This window comes from Trichomycterus rosablanca, chromosome 10 (genome assembly GCF_030014385.1).
Source record: "Trichomycterus rosablanca isolate fTriRos1 chromosome 10, fTriRos1.hap1, whole genome shotgun sequence".
Lineage (NCBI taxonomy): Eukaryota > Metazoa > Chordata > Actinopteri > Siluriformes > Trichomycteridae > Trichomycterus > Trichomycterus rosablanca.
This window is the reverse complement of record NC_085997.1, coordinates 1,863,817-1,877,620: the sequence shown is the minus strand read 5'-3', so window position 1 is coordinate 1,877,620 and position 13,804 is coordinate 1,863,817. Positions and strand designations below refer to the sequence as shown.

The following is a 13,804-nucleotide window of genomic DNA, read 5'->3' as shown; positions in this document are numbered from 1 at the left end:
TACTAAATAATTCAATAAAATCTTTCACAAGGGTTAAAAATATACAGACACCAACTCAGATGATACCACCACCTTAACTAACCTGATCTTCTAATAAACAGAACCACATGGACTCTGGAATCCTTCAGAAAACCCTCGTCAGTGAACACGGTTCATCACTGCACCTACAAATACAAGTTCAGACTCCACTACACAAAGCACAGCTCAGATTCCAACTCTAGAGTTTGAGAACTCATTTGACCGCACCACCTGAGCGCCGAGTGATGGACCGTTAGTGGATCAGACACAGCAGCGCTGCTGGAGTTTTTAAATACAGTGTCCACTCACTGTCCACTCTATTAGACACTCCTACCTAGTCGGTCCACCTTGAGACGATCGCTCATCTATTGCTGCTGTTTGAGTCGGTCATCTTCTAGACCTTCATCAGTGGGGTGCTGTTGGCTGGATATATTTGGTTGGTGGACTATTCTCAGTCCAGCAGTGACAGTGAGGTGTTTAAAAACTCCAGCAGCATGTCAGTGTCACTGCAGTGCTGAGAATGATCCACCACCTAAATAATAGCTGATCTGTGGTGGTCCTGACCATTGAAGAACAGCATGAATGGGGGCTAACAAAGCATGTAGAGAAACAGATGGACTACAGTCAGTAATTGTAGAACTACAAAGTGCTTTTATATGGTAAGTGAAGCTGATAAAATGGACAGTGTGGCTTTAATGTTATGGCTGATCGATGTATATTATATTATGTACAATTCTTTTTCCAGAGCGCTTTTCTTTTGCGCTGTACCGTTCTTCGGTGAGCGTTCACTGTACTTTTACACAATAGACACAAACAGAAGCTGCGGAAAGTTTAATTGGGGAGAAAAATGAGTTGTGATGTGATGTCGTCAACCTTTGTGCCATCTAAACGCCGGCACGAACCCCATTACCGCCACAATGGCTTTAATGCCACGCTCCAGTTTGTAAGAAAGGGGGAGCCATTCTCTCTCTTCGTCCCGCGTGACGTGACCTCGAGGCAAGTCCCGAAACGACCGGCGAGCACAAAGAAGCACAATCATCCTGTCCTGGATTCTATCAAAAATCGTTCCTGAATTTTGATAAACCCATCCATCCTTTGTTCATGTCCAGTTCCACTGTCTGCATCACATGATGGACAGACGTGAAGCTTTAAATCCTGCTTCCTTCACAAGCTTCATTAAAACACCTGATTTATTTATTTACCTTCTCAGTTGGTTCAATTTTTACCTCTTACCTCCTCCAGTGTATTTTACAGTTCATGCTCGGGTTACACATCAACAGCTTTTCAGAACCCTTTTTTTTTTTTACTATCCGACCAATCAGGATGCAGCTCGTGAGGCTAACAAACAGGAGCAAAGATACTGGTGCTGTAGGAGTGTTGCTGGTGAATATAAGGAACCTGATCACGTAACGGCCCAAATGGGAACACATGTGCCGCGTCTGTAGCGATTAGTGTTTTATCTATCTATATCTATTTTAGCACTGCTAGCCAGAACAAGGTTGCTAGGGTAACTAACATACAAGCCGGTTTATTTTTCTGATGTTAACGATGCTTTCAGATGGCTTTGAATCTTCATCTTGTAGATTATGGAAACAAACAATCAAAACAAGAAAAATAAGGAATACGGGGTATTGATTTAAACTGTGATCAGTCTGACCGGATCTACTTTCCATCTCTGTTGTAAGGCTTAAATGCACACCGGTCAGCCAATCAGAAACCAGGATTTTTTGTGAGCACTGTATATAAATCAATAAGTTCCACACGTTAGCTGATGTGTCTCTTTGTAAAACGTTTATTAACACGTAATTTATCCTCCTACATCTGAAAACGGTAATAAATATTAACATTTAAAGCTCTCACTCAGGTATATACAAGAACTATACAATGTTTGACCTGAAGCACCACCGCCACCACGCCTGCTAGCTCATTATTACGCTAAAAAGCTCTCAGCTAATCACACTTACGTTATATACAACATTAAAATTTAACTTCATTTAAGGCGTACTGAGTTCAGAGGAGAAACATGCACTGAAGAAATAGTTCACAGGACATCATCAGAAGCTCCAGTTCAAGTCCTTCAGAAAACGATGAGGTTTAGAGAGAAAGCACCAAGTTCTTAAGCACCAGTTGGGGTCAAACGTTTACATACAACACTTCCACTCTTCTTTAAATGCATTGTTACCCCCTTTCCTCCCAGTTTAGTGGAGCCAATCCGCTCCTGGGGAACCCGACAGCATCCAAGGAGGGTGTATATTCACCTGACACACACTGTCCCACCAATCCTTTCTTATTCTCCCATACTTCTGAGGATTTTTCAAGGATCTGCCACGCCCTAATCTCTGCGCTCCCCCACTTTCTGTACAGGCGCCCTGGGCCACCAAGGTCCTTACACAGCATTGATAACCCCAACTTATTCCAGTCTTTCCCACCCAGCAGACTGGAGGCCAATTATGTCTGTGGAGGGCGCCCAGCCGACCGATAGCAGAGCCGAGATTTGGACCCAGTAGCTCAGAAACTCAGGACTCGGGTGCTAGCGGATTATTCCTGCAAATTTGGAGTCAGAGTCTTAAAGGTGCTACCCGAGCACCCTTCAGTCGAATTTAGAGGTGCAGATTTTGGAGCAGGGACCTTCCTTCATTCCCTCCAGGGAATTATTCAGTCTTAAATCAATTAAAGACGTTCCTACACGTGTTCTTTAAACGTTCCTACACGTGTATGTAAACTTCTGACCTCTCGGCTGCATCTACTCACATTAAGAGTAGCTCTATAAGTGCTAAATACATGTAACGTGTCAACAGGTTCAGGTCCAAAAGTCTGCATCTACAACCAAGAATGGCCAATTATAAAGTCTAACGTACATAATTGATTATATAAGATATCATATGTGGAAAGACTCAATAGATATCATCATGACGTAGCCGAATCCAGTCCAAGGAAGGCTGTACCTTGCCTGGCGCTTCTTTTCACCTAGCTTGAGAGTACTGGCTTCACACAGAGATCAGTATCGTGTACGGAGAGTCAGGCACTGCTCTCCATTATTCACCATCTCTGTGCAGCGCCTTAACCAGCCAGCAGAGGCCACTGTTGCAGCAGCAATATCTCCAACAAACACAGCCAATCATGTCTGTGTAGGCACCCGGATGGTAGATAGCAGTGCTGAGATATCACATTTCTGATAGTGGACTTAGACTTTTGGACTGAACTGAACCAAGTGCACCATGACTGTAGGTACTGTAGGTGTTGCAGTGATCATCCTGGACTAATCTAGTAGTTCAAAAACAGTTGAGTGATGCAGTCGCTGCATTTCACCATGTCATTCATAGTAGTTTTACATTACAGCACCTTTATATCTTACTGTCATTTCCTACATCTGCTGGAGGATGCTGGGAAATGCGGTTTACCGTTTACCCTGCCTGCTATGCTGTTAGACGTCTGAAGTAACTCATAACTGGCATGGAGTCTTCTGGAAAAAAAATAACAATCCAAGAGGTGACGTGATCAGACGCTATGCTAGTCAGCAACACTGACCATTGATCATGTGACCACTGAGTCTTTTTGTGTGTCCTTGTTCGTCTGGACTGAGGTCGGAGCGGCTAAAGTGCTGTTGTGAGGTTCTGCCGTGTCCGTCTGCATGTCCGAGCCCTGAGAAGGTTGACGGGTGGTGCCGACGATAATGCCTGTGCTAGTGCTAGTGCTAGAGCTTGCGTCAGCCATAGCGCTCGGCTCTGGAGGTAGAGTTGAACCAGAGATGGAAGACGCCTGAGATGCCTCCTCAGGCTCAGAGCTGGTAGCAGGTGTAGTTAGATGTGGTTTAACGCTGGATACAGGTTTAACCGTTGGTGGAGTTGGTGTAGTGGGCAGGATGGATGAACTAGCGCTGGAGGAAAGACTGGTTTTAGTGGAAGTGAGATAACTGGGAGCAGATTTAGTGGCACTGGGTTTATTAAGTTTAAAGAGGCTAGGTGTGGGTGTGTTGACATTCCAAGGAGCAGATTTTGTAGGATTAGGTTTGGTAACACCGGGTGTAGTGAAATTAGGCAGCGCTGGGGGAGGGGAGGATGAACCCGGTGCTGCTGTGGTCATTCTAATCTTGTTATTACAGGACTCACAGCAGAGTTTATTATAGCCGGGAACGGAACAGTACCGGGCCGAGACCTCCATCTGACAGAATATAGATTTATCCCTCAGGCAGGGCTCATCTGGAAAACAAACAAACAAAAGTGATATTTTATTCACACGGTACAACTACAAATGTAGCTGCTCCCAGTATCCAACCATTAACAAACAGTCTCTCCCATCACACAGCAGTGATTCTTTCCATTCTTTCCATTTAAAGCCATTAACATTTGTTACGGAGACCAAGTCAAGCAGTCCAGGGTTAAGGGATTTGCTCAGCAGATCAACAGCGGCACCTTAAACCAGTGACCTTCCAATTAATAGACCAGTACCTCGATCGTGAAGCTGCCACGGTCCACAAATACCAGTTTGGCAGGGTGAGGGCTGACCCCATAAATCCACAACGCTTTAACAAAAGCAGATTCTTAATTAACATGATCTCACAGACACCAATGACCACTTAATGAAGCTCAGATAGATGATAGATGGGGGAGACAGACACAAAAAAACACTTATTTCTGCTTGTTGGGCTCCGGGAATAAGAGGGCTTTGACATCAGTCAGGACTTAAACTAAAGGTTCGAGGGCATCAGTCACTTGGCAGTTGTTTCTATACTAACATGAGTGTAGCAGGTACAGCAGTGTTAGTGGAATTTTGAAATAACGCTGAGGAACTCAGAGGAACACCAGGGGAACAGAAGAACATCTCAGATTAACACTAGGGGAACAGAGGAACACCAGAGAAACACCAGGGGAACACTAGAGGAACAGAGGAACACCTCAGGGAAACACCAGGGGAGCAGGGGAACACCAGGAAAACACCAGGGAAACAAAGAAACACCACCGGGAACACCAGGGGAACACCAGGGGAACACCAGGGGAACAGAGGAACACTAGGGAAACGCCAAGGGAACATTGGAACACTAGGGGAACACCAGGGGAACAGCGGAACACCTCAGGGAAACAGAAAAACACCTTAGAGGAACACCAGGGGAACAGATGAACACCAGAGGAACAGAGGAACACAAGAGGAACAGAGAAACACCAGGGGAACAGATGAACACCTCAGAGGAACACCAGGGAAACAGAGAAACACCTCAGGAGAACAGCAGGGGAACAGAAAAACATCTTAGAAGAACACTAGGGGTACAGAGGAACACCTCAGAGGAACAGCAGAGGAACACCAGGGGAACACTTCAGAGGAACACACAGGGAACAGAGGAACACCTCAGAGGAACAGCAGAGGAACACCAGGGGAACACTTCAGAGGAACACACAGGGAACAGAGGAACACCTCAGAGGAACAGCAGAGGAACAGCAGAGGAACAGCGCTCCAACCAAAAATATAAAGCCAGCTATGTGGTGCGATCAGACACGTCCACTGATGGAAAACTACAGGAAGATAAACAACCAGCACTAACAGGATACGTGTTCCTAATAAAGAGGCAAGAAAAATCCCAACACTGCTGCACCTGCTACACGTATATGATCCATCACTCAACAATAATAAAACTCTTGATAATAAATAAATAAATAAATAAACTCATCACAGAATTCAGGAGCTTTTAAAACTCTGTGATCATGTGATCGCTCCAGCGTTTGTGCCTCTGATATTGATTAGATGATTGAACCCTGAGATGATGTTCCTCACAGCTCTGTGTGGAGCTCATCGATACGTCCCGCAGCTACTGAAGGACGTTTATTTCTGATGTAGTTACTCACTGAAGATCCTGTTCATCTCTCCATCAGTACTGGACCTATCTGCTGAATCCACAGTGGGTGTGGGAAGAGGAGGCTCTCCTGTGAGGTGACAACATGTGAGAGGAACATGTGAGAGGAACATGTGAGAAAAACATGCTGTCATTTGATTTAATTGTAATAGTTTAAAGAACCAGTACCACGATTATCCACAATTATTCAGTAGAAACATTAAAAATAGACATTTTTATATCCACTATGTGCTCAAAAGTATGTGGACACCTGACTATTAGCTTGTTGAACAACCAGTTCCAAAACCATCAGCATGAAAGTACTTGGCATTGCAGTGTTGTGCAGCTTAAATTCTTCCATTTTTAAAAAAAAGCAGCTATCTACAAGATTTTGGAGAGTGTGGGAATTTGTGCCTATTAAGCCTAAAGAGCGTTTTGTAAAATCAGGCACTGATGTCACACGAGAAGAACTGGCTTCCAATCAGGGTTCCAATTCATGCCAATGGTGTTAGATGAGGTTGAGGTCAGGGCTCTTCGCAGACCACTTGAGTTTTTCCAGAGTCATTCTGGAACAGGGGGAGGGGAACATAGGAACACCTCGGGCGAACACCAGGGGAAGAGAGGAACACCAGAGGAACAGAGGAACTTCTCAGAGGAACACCAGGGAAACACCAGGGGAACTGAGGAACACCAAGGGAACTGAGGAACACCAGGAGAACAGAGTAACTTTTAAGAGGAACACCAGGGGAGTAGAGGAACACCAGAGGAACACCAGGGGAACTGAGGAACACCAGAGGAACACCAGGGGAGCAGAGGAACACCAGAGGAACACCAGGAGAACAGAGAAACACCTCAGCCAAACACCTGTTAGCAATATGTGTGGATGAAACACCTCAATTGAATCATTAGAAGTGGTGTCCACATACTTTTGTTCATAAGTTGTACATCATTTATGAACTGAACATATGACGGCACACCAGGACATGCTGGGAGGCTGCAGACGGACGCGCTCTCTGGTTTTTCTCCTTCACACTGTGCCGAGCTGTTGTCCGAAGATCTACACACGACCTGCCTCTGCTGAACGCCCTCACCGCAACTCACCGAACACTGCGGAGGAACCAAACACACACGCTAATAACTGAGCGGGATTAACTGTTACAGACTAAACTGCTGTAGGCTAAAACAGCGGCGCTCGACCCCTTCTGTACCAGACACATAAACAAACAATCAGACCAGTACACCCACCTGGGACCAGGCTCCGGTCCTCCACTGGGCGGTGCAGGAGGTGGTGTTACACGCTCGGTGGGTGTGGGGTTTCTCGGTGGTGCAGAATTTAGTGGGTATCACTCGGTGGGTACCGTTCGGTAACGCCTGTACACACTGTACCACCCGGGACTGAATACCCAGCTTACCACAGGACTTACTGCAGGGACCCCAGTCCTCCGTCATCCAGCTACACACACACACACACACACACACACACACATTAGCATACAGGTATAGTACATACACACATCTGTTACTACAGGGTTTGGTCACAAGCTAAATAAAGGGTCATGTACATGACGCCCCCTTGTGGAGGCTTTATGTTACATCTTGTAACCCACAGTGGGACCAAATCATGGACATAAGCAGAAGTTCTACTGCACTGGACGCTCCCACCCTCCTGACGCCGGATCCTGTGGGTCATCTCTACCGGACTTTTGGATATCGTGGAAATCTGCAGCGTCCACACCCACTACACACCAAGTAATTCAGCACTGGTCTCCATCCAGCCAGAATGAGCTGATCAGTATTTCTAGAGTGGCGCTTCCTGCGCTCTTCATGACACTCGGATCACACCTCGAAAAATCTATAAAACCTTGGTGTAGATGCGGAGAGCCGGTGATCCATCTCGCCTCCGGTTGCTGACCTCTACAACATCGGGGGGATTCGTCCATCCCTGCACTCAGCTGCCCGTGTGTGGAGAAAGAAGCTGAATACCAAACAAACCTGGTTCCTCCTGATTTTCACATCACCGTGTGTCAGAGCAGATTACGAGACGTATGGGGAACTGCGTACGGTTGGTTCTTAAACCACAGACAGATAATCAGACAGACAGAAGAGATCAGACATACGTGGGCTGGATGCACTCGTTGGTGTTGCAGCGTTTGCGGATCGGTTTCGGCCTTTTCCCGAAGTCACACAGGTTCCTCTGAACCAGACGCCCGTCGCTCTTCTTCCTGCAGCCGTATTTAGCGTACTGTACACCTACACACACACACATATATACCAATCAGGCATAACATTATGACCACCTTCCTAATATTGTGTTGGTCCCCCTGAAGGAGTGCTGTGGTATCTGGCACCAAGATGTCAGCAGCAGATCCTTTAACTCCTGTAAGTTGTGAGGTGGGGCCTCCATGGATCGGACTTGTTTGTCCAGCACGTCCCACAGACACTCGATTGGATTGAGATCTGGGGAATTTGGAGGCCAAGTCAACACCTCAAACTGGTTGTTGTGCTCCTCAAACCGTTCCTGAAGCATTTTTGCTTTGTGGCAAAGTGTGCTTTTTTTTTTAAATCTATATATCTAGAACTGACCTGCAGTCCATATACAGACATGGTTTGACCAGCGGCCTGAACACCTTTGGGATGGATTGGAACGTCAATTGCTTAATGTCACGAATTCACTTTTGACTGAATGGACACAAACAACAAATTCTCATGAAATTTAACCCTTCCCAGATGATTAGAGACTGCTATAGCTGCAAAAGGGGGGGTGTCAGTCCTGATCACCGGGTACACACCTCCACCACAGGGTTTGGTACACTGGGTCCAGCTCTTCAGCGCCCACTCGTACGTGTCCAGCTCTGATAACAGCACATTATTGTTGGTGATGATGGGAACCAGATCTTCATGGATGATGTATTTATAACTCAGACTGATCTTAGCGTCCGCTTCTCTAGGAACCACCTGCACACAAATACACAACTAATTAATCAGGACTTACTTTAATTACCTGCATAATTAAAACACTAGTTAGCAACAAGATGAAGAAGCATCTGGAGTGATTAATTAAAAACTTTCATGCTAAGCTCAATTGATATTATAGGATGTTTTTTACACAGTGGTGTAGTTACATATTCCTACCAGAGAGGTCTCCAAATCTCCAGAAGTTCTTTACTGTAACTTTAATTGTTTATTACTGAACTGATCAGTCAGTCTTCAGTTAATCTGAATCTATAAAATGGTAAATCAGATTAAAGGAAGACAACATTTTACCCATCATGCTCTAAATGAAATTTGATATTCAGTGGTTACATTAAAGATGCATTGAAGATCTCTTTAGCTTAATGATGTACGTACTGATCTTGGAACTGAAAGTATAAGGAGATGCTTTGCTCCTTCAGGACCCAAATGAGTTGGTATTATTATGGAAACGATTTTCATGAGAATTTAAGGTCATCTGTCTGTGAGCTGAAGCTGAGGTGTGACTGGGTTCTGCAGCAGGACAGAGATCCAAAATACAAAAGCAAGTTCAGCAGCTGAATGGCTCAAAGAAACAGAAACAGAATAAAAGAACGGAACCCCACCGAGCATCACCCGGTATCACGGCTTCAAAGGAACGGAATGAATGGAAGTTGGCCAGAGTAGTGGAAGTTTTTCCAGGATTAGACAAGAGGGTAAGAAAGGTTAGATTATTGGTAAGCAATGTCGTATATGATGAAAAGGGTAAATCTATAATCAAAACTGTGTTTTTGGAAAGACCTGTACATAAGCTTGTGACCTTACTTGAAGCAGAATGAGATATGATGTTTGTTTAATTTTGTTTCATGCTGAATGGTTCACAATAGAGAAAAATCAAAATGTTTACCTGCAGCAGTATTTAGAGAAATCTCACATATGTGATTTGGTGGGAGTGTAGCTGCCGCCATTATAGTAGGTATATTTGTAAGTTTTTGTTATTATTTCGCGTTTTTGTGTGGTTACATTTGAAACCTTTATTTTGAATCCTATGTTGGGCTGTTGTGTGAAATGCGCTAAATAGAGCAGCGCGTACCGGAAGCGGCACGTTTGTTTGTTTCTATGCGAAGGGGCATGGACACTACGCTTTGTACATTATATGGACAAGTCTTAAAGATGATTGATTTCCTTTCGTAGCATGCAGCCAACGAGGTACTTTTTTGTTTATATTTTTTGAATTAATTATGTATAACTATGTATGAATATTGATGAACTGTATAAATATGGTAATGTGGTTTGTATGTGTAAAATTGTATTTTAATAGTTTTTACGGTTTGATGGGAGTGAGAAGAAGACTTCAAATAAATCAGTAAAGAAAACCACTTGTGTTTGCATGTGCTTGAGAGGGAGCAAAAAGTGTCAAATGATCACCAAGTGCTTCCACGGCAGATTTTAGACACTAAAGCCATGTGAGCTCACAGCGTCATGAATATTCACCTAAACGCTGTACAGCATGACCTCAATTCTGTCTAGCAGCATCAATCAGTCGCTAAAAAGCAGCTTATTCATGCTGATTCTACACTATGCTACTTTAACTAGATGTTTAAACTTTTGACTGGTAGTTTAGGCTTTGCATAACTCAGTGTGACACATATCATTAACAGGGGTAATCAGAAAGGGGGGTGATTACTTTTTCACAGCTCAGCATTGATGCTGCTGTACTGTATGACTTCTCACCAGCACTACGATGGCTTCATGCAGAGGTCCGGCTGTTTTTAAGGTTTCTTTATCGCTCTCGACTGAGTACTCCCACTCCAATCCACCCTCGATGAAGGTCTTAGATTTCAGATCTTCTCCTTTAGAGTTGAGGATGAAGCTTCCGGTGACCTGGTTCTTCACCGCTGAGGAGCACCAACATAAAGGCACAACATCAAAGTCCTCACAGAACCAAAAGTAATGATCAGACATCTGAGAAGAACATTTCTTAATGCAAAATCATCAAAAATAATTTAGATGTTTTACCATCTACTGTACAAAATATTGTGGGAAGATTTAGGGAATCCAGAGAAATCTCAGTCCCTGTTAAATAAGCTCATGATGCTGTTTTAAATATAGCCACATGGGCTCGGGAGAACTTCAGAAAACTGTTTTAACTTAACACAGTCCGCCTGTGCATCTATTACACAAATAGAGAAAAAGCTGTACACCAATTCTATACAATTCCATGCCTGCAGTCCAGATCTGGCAGATGGAAAATGTATGGTAATAACAAATAATAATAATAAATAATCAAGTCTCTTTGTGAATAATTAGCTGTTTTGATCTTGGTCATTAAAGAGTGGCAAAACCTTTGGAAGATTCTGTCTGTACTTTAGATTTCTTATTCAATAAAGTTTTCTGAACTCACCAATCAGGTGTGAAGACGTTTCGTTTTCCTCAATCACGATGTGTCTCGCTCCAGCCGGGATGTCAAACATCTTTAACAAACCTGCACACATTCAGAGATAAGGTGAGATCCTCCATTTTTACATAATCAAATACTGCACCCTCAATGTAAACTGATATTTTAATTCATTATTACCTGTGTTCTTGGGCGACTTGGTGAGGGTGAGTTTGACGGTTCGACAGTTAGAATTATCTCCTTCACAAACTCCACATTTATCCTCCCGTTTGTAGGAACCCACCTCTTTATCACAGCCCACATTCTAAAATACACAGAGACACACAGCACGACTAGCAACAGCGCTCTCACTAGCACATGATTCAGATTTCTGGTTGATATGAGGATCCCTCACACTGTTTATCACTGGATCACTTGATTACTGTCACTTTTAAAGGAGAAAAGTGATCCAGTGCTGTAAAAACGTCAGAGAGAGAGACAGACAGAGCAACAGACAGACAGAGGGAGAGACAGACAGAGACAGATATACAAAGGGAGAGATAAATAGAGACAGACAGAGGGAGGGAGCAAGACAGAGACAGATAAAAAGATAGACAGCAGGACAGACGGACAGAGGGAGAGACAGACAGAAAGACAGATAGACATAGGGAGGGAGAGACAAAGAGGACAGACAGACAAAAGGAGAGACAGACAGACAGACAGAGGGAAAGACAGACAGAGGGATGACAGATAGACAGGAGGACAGACAGACAGAGGGAGGGAGAGACAAAGAGGAGGACAGACAGTCAAAGGGAGAAATAGACAGACAGGGGGAGACAGATAGGCTGAAGAGAGACATACAGGAGGACAGACAGGGGACACAATACTTGGGGGAGACCCAAAGAGGACAGACAGACAGAAGAAGAGACAGACAGAGGGAGAGACAGACAGAGACCGATAGACAGAGGGAACGAGACAGACAGACAGACAACAGGACAGACAGACAGAGGGAGAGACAGACAGAGAGACAGACAGACAGACACAAGGGCAGACAGACAGAGGGAGAGACAGATAGACAGGAGGACAGACAGTGAGAGGGAGAGACAAACAGACAGAGGGAGAGACAGACAGACTGGCAGAGAGACAGACAGAGGGAGAGACAGATAGACAGGAGGACAGACAGACAGAGGGAGAGACAAAGAGGACAAACAGACAGACAGACAGGTATGTTCTCACCAGACACTCTCCTCGAGCACAAACACTGAATGGATCGGTGTAACTGCAGCATGTCCCATCATGCATCACCTGATTCATAAACACCACCTCACCTGTTTCCTTAGAACGACAACTCAGCTCACACTTATTCCCCTCTGAAACACACACACACACACACACACACACACACACACACACAGTCAGCACACACACACAAACACACACAGTCAGTACACACACACACACACACTCGGTTCACAGTGCTGTGAAAAGCATCTGCCCGCTTCACAACTTCTTCTATTTCTGGTGAGTTCAGGTGAGATGTTTAGATATGCAGATGTGTGTATGCAGATGTGTGTGTATGCAGATGTATGGGTACCGGCCGGGTGCTCGTAGGGTAGCCAGGTGTGTTTGATGTTGTTGTGGTATTTGTTGCTGCGCTGCACACACTGCTGAGCTCTGAAGTCCTCAAACGGACCGGGACAGTCGTCGGTGTTACACATCTGATAATCGAACTCAGATCCCGGACACTCCCGCCCACCGTACGCCGGCCTGAACACACGGACATCAACATCAGCACCCGAGTGACGATTCCACAGGTGTGTTCAGGTGTGTTCAGGAGTGTGAGGTGAGAAACTCACACTGGGTTGTTACACCGCCGGCTGCGGGAGCGAATCCCTCCACCACAGGTCCTGGAACATGAGCCGAATTTGCCCCACGAGCTCCATCCTCCATCATGTCCGTACAGCTGATCAGAGGTTCTCCAGATACAGTGACCCTTAAAACACCACTACACACACACACACACACACACACACACACACACACAGGTTGCCACAGTTGGACTCTTGAGCAAGGCCCTTAACCCTCCATTGCTTAGACAGTATACTGTCACAGTACTGTAAGTTTTCAGAAGTATTCACACCCCTGGCTACTTCATTAGATGGACAAAAGTATTGGGACACAATTTTAAATGCCTGTATTTCAGCTTCCAGCTTTGCAGCAACAGTCCGGGTCCTTTCTGTGTAGAGTCTGCATGTTCTCCCCGTGTCTGCATGGGTTTCCTCCGGGAGCTCCGGTTTCCTCCCACAGTCCAAAAACATGCAGTCAGGTTAATTGGAGACACTGAATTGCCCTATAGGTGAATGTGTGTGTGTGTGAGTGTGTGTGAATGTGATGGACTGGCGCCCCGTCCGGGGTGTTACTGTGTGCCTTGCACCCATTGGAAAGCTGGGATAGGCTCCAGCACCTCCCCACGACCCTGATTGGATAAGCGGTTAAGAAAGTGTGTGAGTGAGTGAGTGAGTTTAGGGAAGGCCCTGTCCTGCACACAAAGCAAGCTCTATAAACACATGAAGAGAAGCTCGGTTTAAAGCTTCTGCACCAGTGATGCAATCACCTGTATATCTGTTCTATTTTCA

At 45.0% G+C, this 13,804-nt stretch overlaps 1 protein-coding gene across 1 annotated transcript in view; it reads right to left on the bottom strand.

Moving 5' to 3' along the window:
• Positions 1-1,787: 1,787 nt before the first annotated feature.
• LOC134321566 (A disintegrin and metalloproteinase with thrombospondin motifs 14) overlaps positions 1,788-13,804 on the bottom strand; it is a 30,405-nt gene continuing 18,388 nt past the window's right edge. The window contains exons 11-22 of the mRNA XM_063003374.1: positions 13,025-13,173; positions 12,763-12,935; positions 12,405-12,538; positions 11,370-11,493; positions 11,196-11,276; positions 10,526-10,689; positions 8,632-8,797; positions 7,960-8,092; positions 7,088-7,295; positions 6,820-6,949; positions 5,856-5,933; positions 1,788-4,217 (exon numbers count right to left, since the gene is read on the bottom strand). Of these exons, the coding sequence (XP_062859444.1) occupies positions 3,553-4,217; positions 5,856-5,933; positions 6,820-6,949; positions 7,088-7,295; positions 7,960-8,092; positions 8,632-8,797; positions 10,526-10,689; positions 11,196-11,276; positions 11,370-11,493; positions 12,405-12,538; positions 12,763-12,935; positions 13,025-13,173 (2,205 nt within the window). The 3' untranslated portion in view covers positions 1,788-3,552. The remainder of the gene's footprint in view (positions 4,218-5,855; positions 5,934-6,819; positions 6,950-7,087; positions 7,296-7,959; positions 8,093-8,631; positions 8,798-10,525; positions 10,690-11,195; positions 11,277-11,369; positions 11,494-12,404; positions 12,539-12,762; positions 12,936-13,024; positions 13,174-13,804) is intronic.